The sequence below is a fragment of the Solanum lycopersicum genome, chromosome 11 (assembly GCF_036512215.1).
Source record: "Solanum lycopersicum chromosome 11, SLM_r2.1".
Classification (NCBI taxonomy): Eukaryota; Viridiplantae; Streptophyta; class Magnoliopsida; order Solanales; family Solanaceae; genus Solanum; species Solanum lycopersicum.
The window spans coordinates 3,358,088-3,375,283 of NC_090810.1; the positions used below are offsets into that span (position 1 = coordinate 3,358,088).

The window sequence follows — 17,196 nt, forward strand, 5'->3', positions numbered from 1 at the left end:
ATATTCTATTATATTATATATATATATATATTTTTTTTTTGTAATGTTAAAGTTGGAGTAAACTAGTATAATCGGACTGTGAATACATAATTTATAGACTTTATGTGTTATTATTGTTTGGTTCTTTTGAACTTTAATCTTTAAGTAAAAAAAAAGTTAAACGTGAAAGCAGTGTGGTATAGTTGGTGTAGGTTTGAAAACTAGTTCAGAATGATATCAAGAAGCGCATGATGGTTTGAGAGTAAATCTTTTTTTGTCGGTAAGAGGAAGAGTCGTCTTCATCATATGGATCGACCCGTTTAGATGTGAGGGTGTGATCGACCATAAAAAGTCAGTAATGAATAATCTATTTTTCTGTGAGCAGAAGAGAATCGTGTTAAATTCTGTCAAACTTCTAAATTCAATACTGCATATCGTACAGTGGAATTTCAATTTTTAAAAATGAATGTCATGATCGTATAGTGATTGTGTGAGACTTTATCTATGTGAAATGTATTTATGGACGTCCGTTAAAACCTTAGCAATTGACCTAGTTTGTCCTGAGGGGCAAACAAATGCATTTTAAAGTTCAAAAAAGCCCCAGAGAGGGTAAAGCCTGATTTTGTCAATTTTTGTGTACATAGTCTATGAACTTTTGTGATCCGAAATTCTCAAAATAAAATGACCGAATTTTTTCATGGATGTTTGTTAAAACCTTAGCAATGGACTCAATTCGTCCCGAGGGAAAACATACGCATTTTCAAGTTCAAACGAGTCCCAAAGCACGTAAACTCAGATTTTATCGATTTTCGTGTGCTATAGTCCGTGGATTTTTTGTGATCCGAATTCGCAAAAAAATGACCTATATTTTTCATGGACATCTGTTAAGACCTTAGCAATGGACTCAGTTCGTCCCGATGGGCAAACAGACACATTTACAAGTTCAAACGAGCACCAAAGCAGATAAATTTAGATTTTGCCGATTTACGTGTGCTATAGTCAATAATTTTTTATGATTTGAAATTCCCAAAACAAAATGACCAAAAACTTTCATGGAGGTCCGTTAGACCTAAGCAATAAACTCTATTCATCCCTAAGGACAAACATGCGCATTTTCAAGTTCAAACGAACCCCAAAGAAGGATGTCCGTTAAGACCTTAGCATGTAATTTTTTGACAAAAACTTTTTGTGGGTGCTTGTGATGATTCCATAAATTATGTGTTATAGTTTGAAATAGATAGTTATAGGTATTAATAAGTTCAAACGAGGTATGAACCGTGAAATAAAGTTTTTATATTCACGAACTAACAACTAAAGCCAAAATTATGAAGTTTCAAAGTTTCTCTTATTTATAATTATACTAATCTCCATAAGATGGTGATAATGTTTTATTTGAAACGTTAAGTGATACGAAATTGATGGCATTTGAAAGAAAACTCATTAACCTACCATTTTCATATGTCATGATTCACCTAATTATTTACGTACTAAAAGATACGATAGTATACATTGTTTCCTTCTAGGGAGGTATACATTGATTACATGTAGTTGTTTGACCAAAAGTTTTTGCAAGTGTTTGTGATGATTTCATAAATTACATGTGTTAGTTCGAATGGATAATTATAGATATTAATAAGTTTAAATGAGGTATATACCGTGAACAGAGTTTTTTTATACCCAAAACTAACATCAAAAGCCAAAATTATGAACTTTAGAAGTTTTTCTTCTTTACAATTACACCAGTCTCAGTAAAATGGTCACAATGCTTTACTTTAAACATTAAATGATACAAAATTGGTGGTGTTTGAAAGAAAACTCATTGACCTTTAATATTCATATATCATGGTCATCTAATTATTTACGTACTAGAAGATAGTATACATTGTTTGTCTTCTAGAGAAACATAAATTGATTGCATGTAGTTTTTTGACAAAAATATTTTGAGGGTGGTTGTGATGATTTAATAAATTATGTGTGTTAGTTCGAATGAATAATTATTGGTATTAATAAGTCCAAATGAGCTAGGGACTGTGAAATATTGTTTTTCTATACCCGAAACTAATATCTAAAGTCAAAATTATGAACGTTCAAAGTTTTTCTTATTTAACACTACACTAGTTTCTGATAGAATGGTCATAATGTTTTTACTTTAAACATTAAATGATACATAATCGGTCGAATTTGAAATAAAATTCATTGACCTACAATTTTCATATGTTATAGCTCACTTAATCCTTTAATTATTGATGTATTAGGTCATATCTTTTAGTACGTAAAAAATTAAGTGAGTCATAACATATGAAAATTGCATAGACAGTTTCTAGAATGTCTGCCCATACTAGTTTTGTTGCAAACATCGTAGAAACTAGTGTTGGTGGGGGGAGGGGGTAAAAGGAGAAATGTGTAAATAGTTATTTTTGAACTGTTAATTAAGTTTTCATGTACGTATCAAATATTATCGAAGTTTAATCATTTTAAAATACAAAAATTTAAACGTTTATATCTCTAAACTAAAATAAAATCTCTGAATACCTTAAAAATAAAGTATATGACAAAAGTTCACTTTTGACGTTGTGTCTAAATTTAGATTTTATCAATATACTATATTTAGATAGCGTTTATATATATATCCAAAATATACCGAATAAGCACACGTTCAAAACACTTTAAAAAGAGGATAGAAGTTAAACGATAACGTCAAAATCAGATATCCGCACACTTTTATACGAAGATAGAAAAAATGTAAATGGGCCATAAAAGTACTCCTTTGTGAATTTTCAAAGCCCAGCCCACAAAAAATAGAGACCGTACGTTCCAAGCCCATCATCCTTTTCATTTCTTCATACTTCATCACTGAATCTTACAAATCTCCAAAGCAAACTGTGATTCGGAAGCTCTTCTTCATCTACAATTTTCCCTATGCGCTCGACGAATTGCTTGAAATTCGGGATCGAACAAGTGTAGGAAGCATACATCATGGCCGCGATCGGAGCAATGCCGGAGATTGGTGGCTTCCGACAGAAAAGCCGAAGGTATTTGCTCTTTTTCATCCTCATTTCAGCTGAAATTTTTTGTGAATTATCGGTGTTATACGTGTTCCACCAAGAGAATTTGAGGAGTTTAGTGCCATTATTGATCTAGAGAGTTTAATTGAACTCGTTGCTTTTACCTGATCATGTACATGTAATAGATTATACTCACTCTGAACTACATCCGGTGTGTGTTATTAGCTAGTTAGAGTTTACTGTGTAGCTAGAGCCTGCGATGATGAGAAGAGTTGCTCATGTTTTGTTTTTCTATTGGCTGGAATAGGTCATTTGTAACACTTATTCTGACAGTTCTTACGAGTTCACAATCGATTCTCATTGTTTGGTCGAAGAGAGCTGGGAAGTATGAGTACAGTGTAACCACTGCAAATTTTCTGGTTAGTGAAATGACACAAATTACAAGAGTTATTTTGCTGCTTTTTGAATGTTGTTTTGAGCTTATAGTCATAAGCAATGGCTCGATTGTCACTTTTTGTTGTGAAATTGAGTTCAAAGTTCTATGTAATAGGTAGAGGCATTGAAATGTGCATTGTCGCTTGTGGCCTTGCTAAGAATCTGGAGAACGGATGGCGTTACTGATGATAACAGGTTTGTAACAATATTTTTGTTAAATTCCCTCCTCCAGGGTGTATGGAGCTGGAAATACTACTTTTTGACTTTTCTATTTGTATAATAAATCTACTTGAGCACTGCATGTATAAAATACTGTGCTTGTCTAGGGATCTATTAGCACGACTAGAGAAAAATATAGAGAAATTCTGGTACTTTTTAATAAGTTTATTTTGTGTAGTGTTTTCTTGAAATGAATTTAAATGGAGAAAATGGTTAGTGAGCTATCATATAGCTGACCCCTACTTGTTTGGGACCGTGGCACCATAGCTTTTTGTGACAATGTTGGTGTATGGGCCAACTTGCACACTTCTCGACTATTCACAAGCATCCGGTAACTATGCAAACCATGACTTGAGGTTGATGGAAAGAAATAACTTACCATGACTTAAGTTTGACGAAAAGAAATACCTTGTATGTTTTGTCTCTGCTAAGATTTGAACCCTGGTTTCCAAGGTTTGTACTCACTTTACCGACCACTAGGCTACACCTTGGTTGTATGGTAAAAATATATGTTTTTATATATTAGCAAATTTAGTTGGATACCCTACCTTGTTAGATCTTAGGGTATTTGCACAACGCTTATGGTTAACTTCACCAGAGAATTTAGATCCAAATGCTTGGTTGTTACACATTCCATCTTACTGTTTGATTTTTCCTATGTGTATGAAATAGCTTCGGTTTTATTAAATCATTTAATATGAACTTTACAATTTTTCTTCACTTTTCTTCTGTCTATCAAATAATGATTAGTGAATGAACAAAAGTGAACTTGTCTCTTCAATAAGAGTTTGCATACTGAGGTTTGTTTTCAGTTATTAGTAGGCTAGTTTTTTTGTCTCCTGTCCTATTAATGTAGTGTTTTTTTTAGGTTGAGCACTACGTGGGATGAAGTTAAAGTGTATCCTATTCCTGCTGCACTTTACCTTGTCAAGAATCTACTTCAGGCAGGTTTATATTGCTTTTTGGTTATATCTTTCTTTGTTCCCAGATTTAATTAAGTCTTCTATCTCACATGTTGTTGATTGAATCGCATGGGTCTTTGCAGTATTACATTTTTGCGTATGTAGATGCTCCTGGATATCAGATACTGAAGAACTTGAATATTATCAGCACTGGCATATTGTATCAAATTATTCTCAAAAGGAAGTAAGTCCTTTCCTAATTATGGATATGAAGTTGAACTTATGGTGCAAGTTTTGATAAACAGATATCTTGTTGTCTGGGTAAATACATAAAAACGACAGACAACAAAAAAACACCAGCATATTTTCTTGTTGCGAGTACTCCATTTGGCGCATATTAATTCCAGTCTGTCTTCTTTTAGCAGAAAAAGCTCCAACTTCAATGTACTCTAATGCTGCTTTAGATAATTATGTGTGTGCCTATTTATACATATGAGTGATTTCATACATATACTCCCTCTGTTTCACACTGAATTGGGGGTTCCTTTTTTAACATAAGGTTACTTTCATTGATAAAGTACCACGGAGGTACTACAAAATATTATCAAAGCACTACAGAATTGATGCTATAGTTTTATCTCCAATAGGTCCAAAAATCTAAGTAGTATGACAAGCTTCCAATCATGCCATTGCTACACCAAAGATACAAGTCTTCTAAACATCTATTTATAACAAAAGAAATATGAAGTCTTTGGCCTTCAAAGCATCTCTTATTTCTTTGTAATCAGATGTCTCACATAATGCATAGTGGAAAACGAGGAGTGGTTTTCCAGTTCTGCTTCAGTCTCTTGTTTACTCTTTGATTCTGCCAGCATTCCAATAAGCTTCCAGCATTCCAGTAGCAAGGTGTTATGTGTATTACTTTAGTGATCAAAGGTGGAATGTAGTCCATTCGCCGTAAGGATGTTTGTCCACCTCTTGTTTTGTTTGTGTTCAGATACTTAAAAAAAAAGATGTTTGTTCTGAGATACTTATACAGTTAAGTTTTATGAAAGAGGGCGAGGAGGGAGAGAGGTTAAGAGGATGGTGATGCATTTTAGGAAGCATTTTTAGCTTTTCAGGCTTTGGGTCCTTAATATATCGGAGGAAATCGAATGCTGGGAAGCAGCTGCAGCCTGCATGGTAAGATTAATAGATATCATGTTGCAGAGGGGAAAAAAAGTGAGCTGCTAGAGGGAGGAACCACAGCTAAATCCCAGATACTTGGACAGCCCATTGTGGGGAAAAATAGAAGTTTGACAACACCCTATGTAGGAGAGTAAAAGTTTTCTCTGCTTCCATATATAGTGTATGTCTCTTTCCTTGAAGATGAGAGCAGGGGTTCTATCTATCTCCTTAGTTTCACTTTAATTTGTCAAGGAATGAGCAGTTAACACTTAAAACTCAGTAAAGCCTATGCCAGTTTGCTCCGCCATATATCATGGAGGTTAGTTGATTGCAGCCTCGGTAATATAGAAGGAGCTGGGAGTATATCTATCTTTTCTGGAAACCTTGTACTGCAAGGTTGTCCTGCACTATTTTTTGATTCGGGGATATGAACGGAAAAGCTTGACCTTTTTATGAAGTTTGAATGTTATTCAAGTGATAGGAGAAATGACGTTCAAGTACACAAAAATAAAAAAATCTTAAAATATTCTATGAAATGCATTGATTATCAAGAATATTGTATGGATGCCAAAAAATGTAAGAAAAGAAAACAAAAGAAAAAGGTTCCACTAAAGGTAATCTTCAAGGGAAAAGCTTTTTTTTATCAAAAAGAAATTCTAATTGGTAGATATGACTATAGGAAGCTAGTAACCTCAAGGTGAATGATATAGTTAGGTTTGCTATGTTTATTTTGTCATCTTTCTGGATAATATTATAAGATTGTGTTCCTACTTGTTTACCTATTTTGATGTTCTATATTTTGTCACACTCAAAGCAACATTCACTTTCAGGTTAACTGAAATTCAGTGGGCTGCTTTCATTCTACTTTGTGCTGGGTGCACCACTGCACAGCTTAATCCTAGGTGAGGTTATAGCAGTTTCCGCATCTCATCTCTAGAACTGCTTATATAGATGAATATCTTGTTAAATATTTTTCGTGTTCAGCCTGTATGGTAAAAGATGACAATCATGATTTTACTGCTTATGTTCTGTTGATTTTATATGAAGAGAAATGAACAATGGGTTTCTCTAATGGAATGATGCTTTCTGTACAGTTCTGATCATGTTCTTCAGGCTCCTTTACAAGGTTGGGTTATGGCTATTGTAAGTTGCAGATATTCGCAGGACTATATAACATTAAGGTTAAAACTATTGCGTCTAATGGTTTTATACCTGTTTGTTTGATTTCAGGTAATGGCCCTTTTGAGTGGTTTTGCCGGAGTTTACACAGAGGTACATCTTTTCAGATATGTTCTGTTAGATAAGTAGTACAAAGATATGCGCTTTAGATGATGACCTCAGAACTTCTTCTCACTGCATTTTGGTTTACTAGAGTTGAGCCTGGTGATTTACTGTGTTTAATTAGCATCTCAGGTTTAATCAGCAACTGAAAAATGCTCGGCATAACGTTAAAGTAATCTAGACTCAAATACCATGTGCATAAGTTTTGTTTTGTCTTTGCAGGCTATAATTAAGAAGAGACCGTCAAGAAATATAAATGTTCAGAACTTCTGGTTGTATGTCTTTGGAATGATCTTCAATGCTTTTGCAATAATGACTCAAGATTTTGATGCAGTCATGAATGAGTAAGTTGATATCGTTCCTTCCTTTCATTTTACAATGTAAATATTTGCATTGTGCGCCTTTTGTAACCACTGATTGTTCTCGGTCTTGTGGTTTAGTATTTAGTAACCGCTTCGGGAGTAAATATTAAAATAACCAATATTGGATGCCTCTTTTTCTCTAAAATAGAACACTTGTAATATGCTATGACCTCAGGTATTTTGAGCTAGCTTAGTAAATTAATTGTACATTGGAATAGAGAATCACTCCAATATTTTGTGATTGAAGTTTAGTTGTAGTTTAACTTACGGGAATATTATCTCAGGCATACCTTTTTTTTCTCAGAACTATTTCCATTTCTAAAGGTTTTCTTTTGGAGCTTTCCTCTCTGTCCATTATATTTTATCATGATTTTCAGTTCCAATCATTATTGTATGATGCCTTCATTCACAAATAAATATTAGGTTAAGTACATCACAGTTTCAGTGACCACAGCTCTTCTGATCTTGAAAGGACATTACCTCATCAGATTGGGCTTCATGTTTTGTTATCTATGTAAAGTTTTACAATTTGACCTTATCTTCTGCAGTGGGTTCTTCCATGGATATTCACTGATTACAGTTCTCATGATTCTCAACCACGCACTAAGGTTTGATTTCGTCTAAATCTTCATAGTGGTAGTTTATACATTTCAAGATTATGGATACATTGTGTAATAATACAAGATCAGTGGGGAGTACTGCTTTTTTTGTGCTAGCTATTTCATGTTCCCGAGGCATAAACGCTCAAAAATTTCGGTGTTTTTGCAGTTGCTTAGTTTAGTGTTTAAGTTGTTCTCTTGATAAGCATTAAGTTAAAGGAACTATTTTGTATTGGCTGTGTTCATTGACATAAACAACACTCTAGGGAAAAGACAGGTCCACTAGGTGCAAGCTGCAATATTGCATTTTTTCCTAAATTGTTTGTTTGTTGTATTTGCTCAATGTGCTGTTTTTTAAAATTTGTTATACAGTGTACACTCACCCCTTATTGTGTTCATTTGCAAACCTAATTAACCATTCAACATGATTTGTCTATACACTGAAAGTCTGAAACTGGGTTATTTAGATAGAGTAACTTTGGGTGTAAGTTTCATTTCTGCTGCATTATTTCTTTTTTTTCCTTTTGCCTGTGGTTTTTCTGTTTAACATTCTGTCGTTCATCTGTTTTAAATTAGATTGATTGCATCATCACTCATCAGTGGCCTTTCAATTGTTACTGACCAAAACTTGTCTCTGCAGTGGTATTGCAGTATCAATGGTGATGAAGTATGCTGACAATATTGTGAAGGTAGGGTTGACTCTGGTTGTGCATCTGCTTTATTTTGTGTTAATTGGGTTCATTAGTCTAGTGCCAATTATCCTACGTCTGAGATCATCGTAGAATATCTATGTTGTGAGCACAATGCCTGACATGCTTTATCTTTTCCTTGGCTATGTTGTTTTTCTAATTGAAGAGTAAAGCAATGAAGGTAAACTGGACTAGAGATTCCACCCAAGAAATGATGTATACTAAGTTGCTAACTTATTGCTCGAAATGTAATTACAGAGAAAACAGACATTCCAAAATATTTGAGCTATCCGCTGAAAATTAGTACAATGGATAGGCGACTATTTTGGAGTACTAAAACATTGATGGATCAGGTAGCTACCATATAAAGAGCCTCTTAGATCCCTCTTATGAAGCTCTAGAATGCACTCATATCCACGTCCTTAGAGTATAGTAATGACTGTGGTGTAGTTGTCAATGAGATTTCCTCTTCCTTTTCTTTTGCTTTATGTTCGAGTGCTTTTGAGGAGATATAGTCCGGCAAAGAAGGGCCGGGAATTTTGTCTCTCGCACGCACAATCTGCCAATGAACTGAGAGCTGACAGGATACCAATTTAATATAGCTTGTATTTGTTTGCAGGTCTATTCAACTTCAGTCGCAATGCTACTGACTGCAGTTGTTTCTGTATTTCTGTTTGGATTTCACCTTTCCCTTGCCTTTTTCCTTGGTTCCACGTAAGTGCGAAAATTTGTTTTACCACTATGTTTTTTTCATCTTTGTGGAAAATTCCACAAATTCGACAAGGCATATAACTGAATATGAACATTATACTTCTTTGCAGCGTTGTTTCTGTAGCGATATATTTACACTCGACCAGCAAAGCCCGAAGATAACAACCACCTTCACCTTCTGAGCTCTCTTGGTGATACCCAATAGGCATCCTACTCCAAGCTCATTTCGATTTTCCGTCGTGCCTAAAAGTGTTAACAGATAACTATTTATTCTACCCACAGCTTAAAACTTGGCCTTGGAGTGGAGTGGAGTTGGCATTTGAATTTCGGACTGAAGAATACTTGTGATGATCTCCTCATTTCTGTCAATTCTGAATTCAAATAGCAGTGTTAATCGCCCCAGCAAAGGTATTAGGTATGTGAATTAGATCATATATTATGTTATTATGTATATTATTAAAAAGCGGGAAGATTCAAATTCAAAGTGAAAAGTTGTGTTACCATTTAGCTCCTCTATTAAACTAAGAAATGAGTACATTGATATTGCGTTTAATCCATAATGGAAAAATTTGATTAGTTATGATATGGAAAGTCATTCATCACTTGTAATGTGGAAATCATATAGCTTTTAATCGTAATCATAAATATCATAATGGAAGAATTTGAAAAGTTATGATATGAGAAGTCATTCATCACTTAATGTAGAAATCAATTTTAGAATTAAAATTTGAATTTGAAGGGTTATTTTTTAATGCTATTTAAGAACCAACTTATAAAGATAGGAAGATCGCAATCGAAAATCGTGCGATTCAACATGAGAAGATAAGAGAGTTAGAAGTTGCAAGTGAGGAATAACCGAGAAAATGTTAAAAATTGGTAATCAAGAAGTAAAAAATAGCTGCGGAAAAAAAGAGAGTAAATTTTATACATGTGTAGTATTAAACAATGAACAATTTCATGTTGATATGTTATATCTAACAATAACAAAGTTTTCTTTTCAGAACATAAGGACTTTCTTGGATTTGAAGTATAAATATCAATTTAAGTTATATGTATGAAATTTTTTAATTCTGCATTTAAATGAGAAACATTAATCATTTTTGTTATTCATTTTTGCACATATTAATATATCATATGTATGGATCTAATAACTTAAAAATGTAACTCGTTATTTTAGTTACCAAACAAAATTTTGCAAGTTCATCAAATGTCTAATCAATTGACATACAATAAAGAAATTTAAATACATTGATTGTTCATCTATTTTAAATTATATAGTATCTTTTGTATAGCCTGCGATAGTAATTAAAATGTGATTTTGACAGTAACTCATACATTTTACAGGAATCACGTGCAAAGCAATGTGTAGTCTTACTAAAAGTGGAAAGCTCCAAAGATGAAAAATTAGATCATTATTTTACCCCTAGATAAAATTAAATATCTAATTAATTAAAAAAGTATTATTTTAATTATTTTTTTAATTGTAAGTTATTTATTAGAAAGGGAATGTAGAAGAACAAGAGACAATTAGGATTTTTAGAATTTTAAATAAGTACATAAATCAAGGTTTTTTATTTTTTTTCTAATTAATTAAATATTATTATTTTGTTTTATTTTTTACTTTTAAGTTATTTATTAAAAAGGGAATGTAGAAGAAGAAGAGTCAATTAAAGTTTCTGAAATTTTAAACAAGTACATGAATCAAGGATTTTCCTCTTTTAATCTTAAATTAAAAAATATAAAGAATTGTAGCTAAATCAATATATATCACTATCAAATATAAATTTGTCATCTTTGTTGCACTTTAATTCTTAGTTATTTTATTCTAATTAAGTTTCCTTAGTTATAAATTTGAATTATTTACTTGCATTTTACTTGATGGGGAGGAGAGTTTTATTTTTTTACTAATTAATGTTAAAACATTTTGTCTTCCTGAAATGTATAACTATTAATTTAATTTCAATATTTTTACTCTATTTTATAAGACGAGAGAAACATTTTAAGGAAGTTATTAATAAGGTAGTGTGTTTTTATGTTTGTTTTTGCTACTTTATTTTGTCTTTTAAAATAAATTTATATATCAAAATTATAATAAGGGGATGACTAAATACAAAAGAATTTCTTCTTATGAGTTAACTATATACACTATAAATATTTATCATTTTACTTTTCATATTTTTATTGTAACTCAAACACAATTTTGAAAGAGACTATGTGACTTTTAATAATTCATATTTATCGTTATGGGATACAACTTTAAAATGCAAAATTGGATTCAATTTACCTCTACACTAAATTATAATATTATAAATCATTTAATTAATCATTAAATAATTAAATATGTATAATATGAAAAGTGAAAATACCTTAAATGAAAAGTTACATTATAATCAATCATATATCACACTTCTACATTTTTTCACCATTTTTATAAATATTTATTGCCTTAATGACGTAATAAAATGCCTATACCATAAATGTCGAAATAAATTTCACTAGCAATATCTCTAAGAGAAAGGACCAAATAACCACGTAATACCACATAATACTAATTCCGTAATTCGATTGGTTTGCATTTAAACAAAATGAGGAGTTTTTTTTTTCTTTTGCATTATCTTTTCGGGCAGACAAACGTGTAAATTATTATAAGTAGACAAATATATCTCAAATCTAACATAAAAATTGTACAGAATGTTCTATAAAAAAAATACTTCAAAAAAATATTATATTTTTTTACATCATATAGAAACATGTATGCATGTTTAATAACCATTATATAAATAGTATCAAAACCACCTTAATTTATATTTTAACTTTATAAATATTAAATCCATTTTGAATGTAAGGGTAAGGAGATTAAAATATAATATTAATATTCATTATGTTTAGAAACTTGTTTTTTTAGATATACTTTAATATCTATTTTCATCATCTAACTTATCAATTGAAGTTGTATATAAAATTTTGACATCAAACTAATAGAAATATACGTGTAATGCACGTAATCAAAACTAATGATACTATACGGTGCAACAAGTCTTCGAGACAGCAAAATAGTTCACTTAGTATCATAATATATTTAACGCGGTGCATGATTTCATGAACATTTTTTAACTCTTCCAAATGTAATTACTAGTAGTATTATTGTAATAGCAATTTGAGCAATATGTGCTTCTATGATGTACGTTGATTTTTAACACTTGCATTAGTATCAATTGTGAAGTTTTGCATTTTCTTGTTCAAGATTTATCAGAAACACTCTTTATTTTTAAGGTTAGAATAAGATACGTTTATATATTATTATTATTATTATTATTATTATTATTGAAATATACATCAAATATTATACTGTTATTATTGAAGATAGTTGTTATCATACCATTTGCAATTGTTAGATCAGTAATTCAGAGTAAAGCACAATGTGACAGGATTCATAATTTCAACAAGTCAAAAGAGAAACTAATCATTTATTCAATGTGCAAGTATACTTTTCATCTGTACAATGTATACAACAGAAAAAGAAAATTAAAAAAATTCACACTTCTATTCAGAATTCTTCACTCACCCTCTACCATTTTTACGAGACTATTTTCATAAATCGAATTTATGATTTGATCACATGCAATTTCTGTAAGAGATTATCTTCATAGCTCGACTCAATGATCTATCTGATCACACAATATTTCTGCAAGAGATGCTTCCGCAACTCAAATATATGATTTGGTCACATTCCATTTCCGTAAAACACTGTTTTTATAGCTTGACCCCATGATCTGGTCACATGTCATTTCTGCAAGAAACTGTTTCCACAGCTCGAATTCGTGATCGTGTCACATGATACCAACTTTACGAGTAGGAACAAAAAAAATAAAAGAAAATCCCAGACCCGCCACCCCCACCCCACCCCCACCCCTTCCCACCCAAGCCATTAAAAAGCAAAGAAAAGAAGAAAAGCATACTAATGAAAAACTGTATGCTCTGTTTATACAAGTTTTAGCAGTGAAGATCATCTTTAACAAAACCACAATCTCCACCCCCTTTCTTCACAAAAATCTATACACACCTTAAAAAATCTTAGAAAAAGTCAAAGTCAAGAAAACACGCGAAATCTTGAATTCATAAACTTAAAATACTGAATCCGTCTCTGTTCTTCTCACGGAGATGTTGAAGATCCAAAACTATTCCCTCTACAATACCTTAACTCCAATGAAATCTGTCTTTCAAGTCTTAGCTGATTATAAAAATTAGCAATAAACATTTCAGCCCTTTTGTCAATATCATCTTCTGATGATGGATAACTCATAGTTCTTTGAAGTCCTTTAGATGAACCATTTTTATTAGCCAAATCTTGATCTTCATTTTCATCAATACATATTACATTTAATCCAGTTGGTTGTTTTTGCAAAATCTTCTCATTGAAACTCAACTGATGATATGGCTTTTTTCCTATCAAATATGATGCTAATTTCCATTTGTTGATATCAAAATTCAGCAAAAAAGTAATCTTTTTTACTGCCCTTTTTAGTTTTCCTAATAAAGACCAATTCTCTATCCCCATCTTTTTTTCAAACTCGAAATATAAAGCACTGAATTGGCGAACTATATGAAAAATGAAAGAAGGGTAATTCGTTTTTGAAGAAAATGAAGTTTTTTTAAAAGTCGCGATAGATCTAAGTGGACGCGAAAAAAGGAATATGATTATAGTGAATATATAATCAAGAAAAAAAAAGATATTTTTAGTTTTTGAAGAAGAATTGGAGAAAATGGATAATTGGTTTTTTGAGATTGTGTTTGTTGTTTGAGAGTTTTTTTTTCTTTGGGTGGGTGGGGGTTCTTAGGTTATATATAGTTAGAATATGTTGACTAAGTCATATTATCGAGGCACTATTTTTTAATTTTGTCCTTGTTAGTCATTATAAAAAAAAAAGAATTAAATTAATCAATTATTTTTTAATAAAAAAATTGTAAAAATTTTCTTTGACTAAAACACCCTTGAGTTGAGTGGTAAAGATGGTGACAAGAGAGACTGAAATTCGTAAACTGTGACATGCAAGTCATGATAGATCGATATGACTTTATACTGTGTTCAACATATTTGATATCATGCTCAATTACTCGATCCTAAACCTTATCGAACCAATATAATTTCAAAGCGCGCTACAACATAAGCAAGCATGTGACTCGCAAGTCATGACTAATATATATGACGTTTTGTTATATACAACAACTAATTTAATTACGCGCCTTGTTAGATCGATTACAAATCACATCAAATCATCACAAGTTCTTCTATAAAGATGGTGACAAGAGAGACTGAAATTCGTAAACTGTGACATGCAAGTCATGACAGATCGATATGATTTTATACTGTATTCAACATATTTGATATCATGCTCAAATTACTTGATTTTAAATCTTATCGAACCAATATAATTCCAAAGCGTGCTACAACATAACTAAGCATGTGACTCGCAAGTCACGACATATATATATATAACATTTTTTTTTATATACAACGACTAATTTAATTATGCGCCTTGTTAGATTAATTACAAATCATATCAAATCATCACAAGCTCTTCCATCGATCTTCTATTGAAAGGATAAATATATCATTTGTCTTTATTCGTAAATTTAAATTTATTAATTTTAAATTCTGAATCCGTTTACGTAACAAAAAATGCATGGGGTGGCTATGGAGAAAGTTGTTAGGGTTAAGGAAAATAGATAAATACGTGGAGAAAAAGACAACCGCGTTATATAAATATATGACAGCTACACACCTTTAAGAACCTAAGAAGCAAAATCTTTAAGCAAAAAGACTTTTTTTTGGTCAATTTTTTTTTTTATTTTTTGGAATAATTTTTCTTTCTTGGAAATTTTGTAGTATTATTTTTTTGTTTACTATTATGTTATTAAGGTATAATTGGTTAGTTCGAGAATCGAGGATGATTTTTAATTGAGTATAAAAAAAATATTTTAAAATATATTTTTTTCTGTAAAAATGTTTCACGCGATATAATCTAAACTAATTAAGTATCAGATATATTAGATTGAAACTAAGAAAGTTACATCGTCAAAGGGATTAATTAATGAAAGTTTGATTAGTTTATGATAAGGGTTAAGGATAGAGTCATAGGCAAACTAATCATTTCTTTGTCTTGTTAGTAAAGACCAAGTCTATTTTTTGTTATTATTTTTTTTTTGAAAAAAAATATTGTTGAGAATAAGAATGTGCTATATTGATAATTGAGTTTAATTTATATATATCGTTAGAGTAAAAATAAATTTCTATTTATCATTCTGTCGTTAAAGAATATTTATCGAAAAATCTTTTCAAAATTGATATTTATATTACTTTTTTAAAAAGACATGATACTTGTGTCATCAGATACAATAATCTATGATATCAACACTAACCACAAATCCAATAAAGTTTTGTTCGTGTTTATATCAATTCAATAAATATATAATATGTATTTTTACAAATATGATTATCATTAAATTATGGTATATCAATATAATCTAGTGTAAATTAATATTAGATGTAGATAAATTTATGAGCTTATTGTTAATTTGTTTGTTTCATTTACTTATCAATTAATTAAACTAAATTATTAATGTCATTGATGACAACGTAACTTTATATCGTTAATAAAATATAGAACTCTTTTCATTTTTTTTACAACAATTTAATAACTAATTAATGATACAAAAGTTTAATTATATTGCTACCCATTTGGGGAGAAATGAGAATGTATATTTAATTAATTGCCGGCTAACTAGAGTAGTAGGTATAATTATTAAACTAAAATAAAGGAAAAGTTCAAGAAGAAAATAAAAAAAAAGATTTTATATTATACTATATTTATTTTTTTATATGCAACTAGTTATTTTATTAAATATGTTTAGGCTTTTAATTTTTCTTAGCTATCTTGAGTTCTACAATAATATAATTCTTTTTAGTAGTTTCTTTAATTCATTTGACCTATCAAATGATAGTATTATGATAATTTCTATTCCAAATTATATAATGCTCTTTTTTGTTATAAATTTTAAAATTATTTGATATATTCTATGTTTATGAGAAAATTTGTATAATTTTATACCTTGGAAATTTTGTTAAATCATTCAAAGTTTTGAGTTATTATATTTATTATCTCTATCAAACGAACTGTTTGCAACAAGTTTTAAAGTGACAGAAAATAAATTAAAATTTCAAATAAAATATGAAGAAACATAATTTTATTGATCAAGATAGATTGCGGATACAATTCTGTTGATCCCTTGATTCTACTCTCCTAAGATTTATCCATGATTTGAGGATCTGTTGATCCCTTGATTCTACTCTCCTAAGATTTATCCATGATTTGAGGACCGTAAGTGGCGTATTTCTTGAACTAGGATGATTTAGATTTGACCTCTCTATATGAATAATCCATTAATGTATGGAGTATTCGAGATCTTGATCTCTTTATGAAATTTTCGAGAGAATTTAGTACCCTTTATATAGGCATAAACTAGGGTTTAGGGTTGAGTAGCCTCCAAGAGTCCCAACTCAAATTGAAACATCTTGTAGAGTCCCAGAAAATTAGCATGACGGAGCGTAGATTTGATGAAAATATGAATAATTCATCAATTTGTGGAGTATTCGAGATCTTGATCTCTTTATGAAATTTTCGAAATGCCTTTTAAGAAAATTTAATACTCTTTACATAGGCATAAACTAGGATTTATGGTTGAGTAACAATATTTTATGTGTTTATTTATTTTTCGATCATAAACCTGTATAATATACAAGTTGAAATAAATATCTTAAAACTCCCTTAATGATTTTATTATTTTTT

At 30.7% G+C, this 17,196-nt stretch overlaps 1 protein-coding gene across 6 annotated transcripts; it reads left to right on the top strand.

Annotated features, from left to right (window-relative positions):
* The first annotated feature begins 2,765 nt into the window (after positions 1-2,765).
* LOC101249134 (putative CMP-sialic acid transporter 4) lies at positions 2,766-10,962 on the top strand. 6 transcript variants are annotated; one of them, XR_011212236.1, is made up of 15 exons: positions 2,805-3,011; positions 3,292-3,403; positions 3,535-3,614; positions 4,507-4,582; positions 4,684-4,784; positions 6,538-6,609; positions 6,802-6,850; positions 6,938-6,979; positions 7,211-7,332; positions 7,899-7,958; positions 8,590-8,638; positions 9,258-9,352; positions 9,460-9,540; positions 9,632-9,764; positions 10,694-10,962. XR_011212236.1 is itself a non-coding variant. In XM_010314308.4 (14 exons), the coding sequence occupies exons 1-13, from the start codon at positions 2,956-2,958 to the stop codon at positions 9,509-9,511; spliced, it is 966 nt and encodes a 321-aa protein (XP_010312610.1). In that variant the 5' UTR covers positions 2,805-2,955; the 3' UTR covers positions 9,512-9,540; positions 9,632-9,932. The 6 variants fall into 6 exon arrangements, 2 of the variants coding, with proteins under 2 accessions (XP_010312610.1, NP_001355271.1); XR_011212237.1 differs by lacking the exon at positions 10,694-10,962 and adding an exon at positions 10,351-10,593; XR_003244302.2 differs by having other exon boundaries at positions 2,766-3,011; positions 9,460-9,764.
* Positions 10,963-17,196: the final 6,234 nt, after the last annotated feature.

Excerpts from the sequence above, each read along its gene's own strand:
- LOC101249134 (XM_010314308.4), top strand. The coding sequence starts at position 2,956 with ATGGCCGCGATCGGAGCAATGCCGGAGATTGGTGGCTTCCGACAGAAA. Across the intron at positions 3,404-3,534 it reads TAACCACTGCAAATTTTCTG|GTAGAGGCATTGAAATGTGC; the intron begins GTTAGTGAAATG and ends TCTATGTAATAG. Across the intron at positions 3,615-4,506 it reads GGCGTTACTGATGATAACAG|GTTGAGCACTACGTGGGATG; the intron begins GTTTGTAACAAT and ends TGTTTTTTTTAG.